The sequence below is a fragment of the Charadrius vociferus genome, unplaced genomic scaffold (assembly GCF_000708025.1).
Source record: "Charadrius vociferus isolate BGI_N301 unplaced genomic scaffold, ASM70802v2 scaffold3, whole genome shotgun sequence".
Classification (NCBI taxonomy): Eukaryota; Metazoa; Chordata; class Aves; order Charadriiformes; family Charadriidae; genus Charadrius; species Charadrius vociferus.
In genome coordinates, this window is record NW_009647748.1 from 1461245 (window position 1) to 1470796 (window position 9552).

Sequence of the window (9552 nt, forward strand, 5' to 3'; positions counted from 1 at the left end):
GTCATAAAGATGTTTCGCTCTTGTAATACCCAGCAGTATGCTAGTCATTATTTCCAATTAGGCAGGCTTTTCTTTTCACAGAGATCATGGTCTCGGTAGTGAGGAAAAAAGGCAACAAAATGTAACTCAGCCAAAAAAGTTTTTGCAGGGACTCTCTTCTGTAGCATCTGTGGCTTTTCATTCGATGAAAGCTGGTGGGAAAAAAGAATTATTATACATTCCAGCATGAGAAATAATCACTTTTCAGGGGAATTTTTGTCTTTGCTTCACTTTGGCTGTTTTTTAAGCATTACCTTTTTGGTGAAGGATTACTTACCTTCTTGGGGTTTTGCTGCATTTATTCTACACAGAAGTCTACAAACAGAAGAGCTCCATCAGGGTGAACTGAAGTTATCTTAAGGAAAAATTTCATTGCATGGATTGTGTAAACTCACTGAGACTGAAGTAAAGCTGGAAAGGAATCTACACGTGACTAAAACAAGAAGTTTGGAATTAGATTTGGGGAATCTGGGCTTGGAAATGCCTCAGGTAAGTCTGTCGTGATTTTATTTGCTTCTGTAAATAATTTTGCTTCCTTTTTTTTTTTTTTTAAAAAAAAAGGAAGTTTAAGAGTAATTTTGACTGGCATTAGCAGGGAGAATTTGTAAGAGATTAAATGGTGTATATATTTTTAGGGTCCCAGTAGTGTCTATGGTGGAAGCTGGATTGCTGCTTTTAGTACTGTGCTGGTTCACAGATCAAGATTCAGCAAAGTTGTGGTCTTGAGGAGGGTGGATGCCTGGAGAGCAGCCTTTTATTACTGCAGTGATTCACACATCAGCACACTGAATGACTTTCAGCAGTACAGTGTTTCTCCCTTCCCAACCCTCAGGGCGAGTGTGTCTAGAAGAGAAATAGAGGTCTGGAATTAAATGTAGCAGAAAGCCTTGCTGCCCCTTCCCTGCATGCCCAGTCATCCTGCATAATGTTTTTTTGCAAAGTTCCACTTTGTTCTCAAGAGATATAACACTCTTGATTTAGTTGTAATAAAGTTTGCATTTGTTACAATATCAGGTGGAAGATTAATGAGTTCTAATGGTTCTAAAACCAGTGAACACTGCTTTAGTACAAAATGGTTTGTATTAGGGTGAAGGCCCTGCAAGCGTGTAGTGCCTATTGATACTCACAGATCTTGCCAGTACTCGCTCTCTTCTACAAATGCTAACATATCCCTAAACTTGGCAAACGCATGAGAATTTCAAACCAACAAAAAAGAATGAATGAGCAATGCTCTTGCAGCTATATGATGAATACAAATGTGTCCTTCGATTAAAGAGCTGCATGCTGTTAGCTGCTCTTAAAGCATTCTCTCACTCTGAGAAATTACATGCTTATCTGTGTAGGTAAAAACCTTCCAGATGCAAGTATAGCGCAAGTTTAGAGACTTGGATGAAATGGCAATATTATTTATGTTTTTTGAAGAAAATAATATGCCTTTTTATAGCATGCTTCAAACATTAGTATCAATTTTGTTGTAGCCCAGTGTGAGTGGAATGGACCCTCCTTTTGGGGACGCCTTTCGGAGCCATGTGTTTTCAGAGCAGACTCTGATGAGCACGGATCTCTTGGCAAGCAGTTCAGATCCAGACTTCATGTATGAACTGGTAGGTCATCTTTCTGCATGTGTATGTAACTTCCTTTCCTTGACTAATACCTTGAGTTTGTGTAGTAATAAAGGGGTACTTGTTCAAGAATGCTAGAAGATTATTCATTACTGCTAGCTACTGATTAGGGAACAGCCTAACTGCTTGTCCAGCAAATGTGATGCTTCCTCAATAGACGCTTGTTAAAGCTGGCCATCAGAGGCTTGATATGCAAGTGTCAAATAGAGCTGTGTTGACGTTATGTAATGGTGCTTGAGACTCTTCCTTACAATCTTTTCTGCAAGAGCAGCTATATGCTACTTAACCCAAGCTGTGAATGCAGGGGAAGCAAAATAAAAGTTGACTCATGAGCTACTTATACTAGCATTCCTTTTTTTTTTTCATCTGCATCAAAGCATAAAGGTAGCTCATAGTCGTTAATTGGTCATGTTAGAATGAGGTTTTCCAGGGACTGGTAAACTTGAGCGTATTCTATTAAGCACACAGCAAAGATTGACCTTGGTTAACAGAGACTAGAACAGCTTGACTGTGATGTCTTTCATATTTTAAATACACGGATGTTGATACTAGTCTAGTTCCTGATGACCAGATGAATTTGCAATAGCAGAGAAAGAATCCAGCAGCATTTGACTTGTGTCTTTAGAAATCTCTTCAGAAGGATCTGCTGCTGAAGCACGGAAGCTGGACTTTCTGACCCTCAAAAGAAGCTTTTAGTTGGAAGTTGAGGTATCTTCATGTGTTATCACTGTCTTAGACTTCTGGAATTAAGCTCACCATTCTAGATTAAGTAGAAGACAGAGATGATTGATACTTTTTTTTGTATTAACTTTTAATTTGTCTTACGCACAGGACAGAGAAATGGACTATCAGCAAAGCTCCAGAGACAACTTACTTTCAATGGAGGACTGCAAAGACCTTGAGAACTTGGAGTCTTTTACGGACATCCTGGACAAAGAAGCTGCTCTCACCTCAAAGTGGGAGCAGTGGGACACCTACTGTGAAGACTTAACAAAGTACACTAAATTAACCAGCTGTGACATTTGGGGAACAAAAGAGGTGGATTATCTGGGCCTTGATGACTTTTCAAGCCCATACCAGGATGAAGAGGTGATAAGCAAAACACCGACACTGGCTCAGCTTAACAGTGAGGACTCCCAGCCTGTTTCTGATTCGCTCTATCCTGATTTGCTCTTTAGTGTAAAACAAAACCCTTTAAATTCTTTGTTACCTGGCAAAAAAATTGCAACCAGAGCAGCAGCCCCAGTCTGTTCCTCCAAGAACGTTCAGGCTGAGGCACCTTTGTCGGACTGTGTTCAGAAGGCAAGCAAACCTGCAACTCAGCCTGCTTCCAGTACACAAATCATGGTGAAGACCAATGTGTACAATAATGAAAAGGTGAACATTCATGTTGAATGTAAAGACTATGTTAAGAAGGCAAAAGTAAAGATCAATCCTTTACCACAGAGCAGACCAGTGCTGAGTCAGACACATGCTGATGCAGCAAAGGAAAACACCTGCTATTGTGGTGCTGTAGCAAAGAGACAAGAAAGAAAAGGAATAGAGTCCCCGCATAGTCACAGTACGCCTCCTGTTATGCCTTTTAAAGAGACTCAAGAACTGCTCCTCAGTCCACCCCAGGAAACCCCAGGGCTTATGGTGGGGGAGAGCAGTCTTTCTGCCAGCACATCAGTGTCAGATTCTTCACAGAAGAAAGAAGAGCACAACTATTCTCTTTTTGTAACAGACAGTTTGGGTGAACAGTCAGCCAAAGGAGACCCTGAGGAAGATGAGGATGATGAGGATGATATTGAAGATGAGGACCATGATGAAGGATTCGGCAGTGAGCACGAGCTGTCTGAAAATGATGATGAGGAGGAAGATTATGAGGATGATAAAGACGACGACATCAGCGATACTTTCTCAGAACCAGGTACCAGCAATGTTGGGCTTTCTTAGCATGGAGGTTAATGGATTTGTCTGCCAAGTGAGCAATGCTGATCTTAAATTACGAACTTTCATCCTAGGTTTTTTAAGTGCTTGGCAAAATCTAATTAGTGAAAAGTATACAAGATCACTATTGCCATTTTTATGCCCCTGCATAAACTGTGGCAGTGCAACAAATAAAATAATAGAGAATACAGGAAACCTGTCTTGTAGCCTAAGGTTATAGAGCAACTCCCTGCAATTGTTGTCTTCTTTTTTCGTGGCTTGATGATAGGATGTGCAGAGCTCTCTAGTGCTTCAGTAGGTTGCTGCTTTGAATTTATCCAGAGTTGTATCTCTTGACAGCTGGTATGAAATCATAGCCTGAGTGAAGTAATTTCATAATTACTTAAACTGTACTATAGGTACAATTTTCCACAGAATCCAAAGAAAATACCTACCACTGAAACTAATAGAACTGTTTCTTGGTGGTTTTCAGCGGTAACACTTAGTGGGTCTTCATTGGATACTGAATTCTTCTCTTCTGCATGTAGAAATGGAGCCTTAACAACAGAAATAAGAACTAACCTTCACCTAGAAGGTAACAAAGCGGTAACGTTGTGCAAAAATAAAATCTGAAGGAAAAGGCATAGGACTGCAACCAAGTATTAGTTTCATTGTAGAAAGTATTATAATATTCACATTTTATAAATGCTTTGTAGTAGAGTATAAGAGTTAAGGTATTCTGACATTTGGCAATATATAACTTTGGGGGGAAAGCAGCTGAGATTTTGCCTTTTTGAAAACAGCAGCTTCCCTAAAGCTTGTCAGTGTTTGTCATAATGAACTCTCAGATTAAATTATTTTCTAAGTAGATTTCCTGAGTTGGCATTAAACTTGTTAAGCATTATGCCCTTTATGTTACTTTTACATATACATAACACATTTTTGTTAGCGTTTTAAAACCTCTTCCTTCCTTCTTCTGAATTGAACTCCCTCTACTTTCCGTGGCTTTGAGTAGCTATTACAGCTCTGTAATGATTGCTGTACTGCACAGTGCTTTGCAGCCCACGGAGGCACGTTGCACAGAAAGGCTGGGAACCTTGAAGAGGAGATGTATTAAAATGCTGGGATTTCACTCGGTGGCATTCCATTAACTATTTGCTGTTTGTTCAAATTTTACTGACAAGCAATCGCTCTTGCCTTCTAAATACAACTACATTATACAGTATAGTAACTGAGGAACTTGGCTTGTACAAGCTTGCTCGAACTTTAAGTGAATGAATCCGTTCACCTTGAGTGTGGTGATATTAAAAGTTTCACCATACGTTTTGATTCTATTAGAAGGTAATGTCTCCAGGTATTTTAATTATGTCACTCTTGTACTTTGTGTTGCTTTTTTACCTTGAGAGTAAAGGTATATACTATGTATAAAGTTTCTAAAAATAAGCATGGCACAGAAAGATTTAACCTTCCATAGCACTGAAACCAAAATCAGTTGATAAATTTAGAGTGAAGATGTAATTTACTGAAAAGACAAAAACTTAATAGTTATTGCTGACCCTCTGATGTATTTTATACACAGTTTGCCTTTGCTTATTCTTCTTCATGTATGTTTTTGGAGTGCATGAAGTGCTTTCTTAAAGCATTACTGTTGTCTTGGGAAATATTTAGATATAGTGAATTTCAGGAACTAAAAACATGACTGGCTGTTTGGCAGGTTTGAGCAACAATTTTTTTATTATACTCATCATAGAGATTTAACAATTTTCGTCACCTGCAAAGGTAATTTATTATGGGAGTTATCAGCCCAGGTCTTTTCTAGCACTTAAACGGGGTTTTTTTGCCATTACTAGTATATTTTGCCTATCTCATTTAATAGAAATATTTGCAAATGATTGCTTCTCTCCCATCAAGTAGTCAAGAGATTCCGCAAATTGGAGATGCAACAACTGGTTCAGTTTTCAGTGGCACTGGAGAAGAAATAGCTGAAAGGGAAAAGTGCTTGTAGAGACACGGAGATTGTTTAAAGAAGTTGCATTGCATCTATTCTGAGCACCTGGATCACCAGCTGGGGGAAAAAAAGACTCATAAATGTTTTGACAGAAGTCAGTATGATTAAATGGTTAAAAAAAGGCTTTTTCTGGTTATGTTTTGGTGGGGCTATTTTTGCTTTTAGTCTGGTAAGATGCAGAAGTTGTGTCTATCCTGTTCTCTGTTTTACGTAATTTAACCCTGGTGAATTTAAACCTAAAACCATAGTAAGGAATGTGAACAATCATTTTTAGGAAGGACTTGCGAAGGGCTTGAAAGGTAAATACAAGAACCCTTTCAGATTTCTTAGAAGCTCGCCAAAGAAAGTGAGACTGCTACATGGTCTTTGCTAAGAGGAGAATTCAAGCAAGATGAATACAGTGCAGAAAAGCTAAACAGATTCCTTGCACTCCTGTATGTTATGGAGTAGGTTAGGACATTGTGCACTAGATTATTCTACGTAACTTTAAAATTATAGCAGGTCCATGTTAGAGTTGCAAAGCAGGATGCATTAAGTCAACGTAATTTAAATTGCTAACTTAATTATGGTTTAAATAAGCAAACAGGAAGTCCTGATTTTAACCTTGTTTTACATTTGTACACTTCAGCTCTTAAAGAGATTTGTTTTCATCGGTTGCCTTAATTCTGTGTTATCGTGAAGATGGGCTAAATTTATACATATCTATATATGAGTCACATAGCTTGACTTGTTTTTTCAAGTGGAAAGTAAGTGGGGTTTTTAGGACTGCTTTGATACTTAAACAGCATTTGGATAAAATGGAAGTACAGTTAAAATATGGTATTTGAAACTATTTAATGTAACTTGTCATAATCATTTTGGCTGTACAAGAAAAAATGTTTTATAAAGCAGATTTCAATGTTTGATTTGCTTTTAAAATAGTCTTTTTAATAAACTAGAGAATCGAAGGAAAAGAGTTGATGAAATGATTAGAAATAGAACTTTGGAACTGACTTAATCCTTCTGCGCACCTTTTATTCATACTTTGGGTTATGAGGTGAGAGTCAGACCAAAGCAAGAAAGTTTGGTTTTCCTCTTTCAACTGGTTTTTCAAGTGCAAACAGACTAATTGAATGGACTGTTTTAAAAAGAAGAAAGTGTTCTTTGTGCTACTGTTAAAAGATGAAGCAGAGCTCAAGCAGATGGGGTCAAGGCTTGTTAAGCTTACAGTCCGTTCAGTGGTTGACTTTTCTTTAAGCTCCATCAGTGTATGTAACGTTTTGAAATGCATTCTTTTTTTTAAGTAAATGTAAACTATTATATAGTATTTTAGTACAAAAGGCAATGCAATGGTTTGGGGTTTTTAACCTTAGTATAGGTTGTCTTTATTTTCTAAAGTATATGTAGGATTTCAAAACCTGTGGTTTGTGTTTACGTAATTATGGTATAAAAATTTATGCAATGTGGATAGTGGCATTATAGTTTCCATGTACTTCACTCACAGTTCATCATACCAAATGCATCATAATATACCTCTAAAGTATTGTGTAACTTTACTGTGGATCATTTCTCTTCATCTCATTGAAGAGGTGAGGAGGAGGTTGAACAGCTTGTGTCCAGATCCCCTGAATTTAGATGGTCTTTTCTTACGGACTTTAGGTCATTTTCCTGATAACACAGCCCCCTTCCTCTAGTCTTCCTCTAGCCTAATAGAGATGGGTGGTTTGATTTATTTCCCAAAGGTATTCAAACTCACGGAAGAGTTGGACTCTCTGATCCTAATGAGTCCCTTCCAACTCAGAATATTCTATGATTGAATAATTTTGCTTTCTTCATTAGTCTTTTGCTAATCCATCTTTATTATCTGCTTCTCTTTCCATGCTTTTTGATTAGAAATTAATTAAAATGTGGAGGTGAGTTAGGATTATGTTCCTGCAAATTCATGGAGAAAATTGTAAGGATGGAAGAATACTCTCCAACAGCTGTGTTCTGTAATTTGCAGTGGCGGGATTGCAGGGGAGAAGAGCAAAAGAGCAATAGAGCTTAAGGGGTCAGAGAACATAAAGGGGCTTTCAGTGCATAAATAATTTGTCTCTATTCAACTAATGAAGCACCATCACTGGCTCAATGTCTATCCCTGGATTTAAGGCAAGTATCCAGTTGTAGTTGACGCTGAAGACGAAGTCTATTAGATAATGTAAAACAGGCCTCGTCTGTGGTTTTGCTCTTAACTTGAATATGCGGTCCACCATTAAAGGGCTAGAAACAGTTTTGTCAACATTATATAAACAATGCAATGAATCCTTTTAGGGTATGAAAATGATTCTGTGGAGGATTTAAAAGAAATGACTGCAATATCCTCTCGGAAAAGAGGCAAGCGAAGATACTTCTGGGAGTACAGCGAGCAACTAACACCATCGCAACAAGAAAGAATGCTGAGGCCATCTGAGTGGAATAGAGATACGTTACCAAGTAACATGTACCAGAAGAATGGTCTCCATCATGGTAAGAATAGAGTCCTAGTAACAAGTGAATGTCTTTCATTCTGACACCTTTAGTAGCCAAAGTCCCATACTTGCAAGTGCTGAGAAGTTTCGTTTGGGCCATGAAAATAAATCATTAGAACACTGTAAGTCTGTTGCTCAATTAGCAGAGTTGTGCACGGTGTCCAAGGAAGGCACAGTGAACATACAGTAGTAACTTTCAGTGTGGTTTCTTCCCGAGGAGGGTGGATGAATTGAGAATTGTAACTTCCAAGGGCTTTCAGTGGTAACTCCAAAAGTTCGCAGTTTTCTCAGTGTGACACTATAAACACATTGGATGGGTTGTTTGACTGATATTAGCTCCTTGGAGCTGTTAGTTTCGGTCTTGTGTTAGAAGTAAGCTGGAAGTGATCGGAGATGCAAAGTTCACATCAACTGCAGCGTGAACTAAAGGACAAGCAATAAGGCATAACTGTCTCTCTTTGCACCTCCCTAATGTTTCTCCCACCTATGTGAATGCAGCACAGTGAACCAGTTACTTTTCTGTGAATAAACTATTTCTTTAAAATACCCTCTTAGAAACTTAAGCCAGTTGGTCTAATAACTGTGTTTTATTCCCATAACTTTTTGATTAGCAATTTGTTCTACCGCACACATGACTAACATCACCCAGAACAAGCCACTCTTAGAAGTAATGTTTGTTTTCTTGTCACAGGACCTCTTTGCTAGGCTGCTCCATTTGATTTTGGCTTTGAAGGAGAAAATGAAACCAGCTTCCCTGGTTGTAATGTTAACATTCCCTTACAGTTGAAAATTACTATCTTTAACACGGCAGTTTACCTTCTGTTAAACCAAAAGATTTTTTTGTTGTTGCTACTTGTAGATTTATTCAGGGAAGAAAACCTTTTTTTTTATCTCCCTAGTGTTTGTATGCTTATTTATCTTGTGAAATCAGTACCTAAAGTCCCTATCACTGGTCCTTCTTATGAAGGCTTATATCTACACTTGTTAGTAAACAACAAATAACCAAACATGCCTTGAGGACTCAGCCCCACCAGACACCTGGAGATGCAAGTCACCTTTAAGTCAGGTGCGTGTGCAAGGGATTTGTAGGATCAAACACTACTTAACATCCAGAAGCTACAGAATATAATATATGCAGGATTTTTTTAATTTTCATATACAGACATGTAACAAGGTCATCTCCTACCTCAGATAAATCATGCTAAACTATCGACTCTCTAATAAATACTTCTGGAGCAGGTTTTGGTAGTTTTATTAACATTTTCGTGCAAGTGTCAGTAACAACCAGCATTATTAATAGAGATCTAGAAAAAGACATAGTAGTGGCAGAGAATCTTAAGGAATCTTTATTCAATTTTGTCTTGAATATGTGTATTTCTTCAGGAAAACCAGGTCTTAAATAGCTTAAAATACATACAAAAGGAGTTAACTAGCCTTTATGTAGATCATTTAAGCTCACTATCACTGAAGATCATTTCAGTACCAG

The 9552-nt window shown here is 38.0% G+C and overlaps 1 protein-coding gene across 2 annotated transcripts in view; it reads left to right on the forward strand.

Annotated features, from left to right (window-relative positions):
* The first annotated feature begins 354 nt into the window (after positions 1–354).
* Positions 355–9552, forward strand: part of CREBRF (CREB3 regulatory factor) — an 11199-nt gene continuing 2001 nt past the window's right edge. Inside the window, exons 1-5 of one of the 2 annotated variants that reach the window (XM_009882068.1) lie at positions 355–528; positions 1518–1643; positions 2493–3573; positions 4066–4167; positions 7870–8064. In XM_009882068.1, coding sequence (XP_009880370.1) covers positions 520–528; positions 1518–1643; positions 2493–3573; positions 4066–4167; positions 7870–8064 — 1513 coding nt within the window. In that variant the 5' untranslated portion in view covers positions 355–519. The remainder of the gene's footprint in view (positions 529–1517; positions 1644–2492; positions 3574–4065; positions 4168–7869; positions 8065–9552) is intronic. The other variant, XM_009882069.1, reaches the window with a different exon arrangement.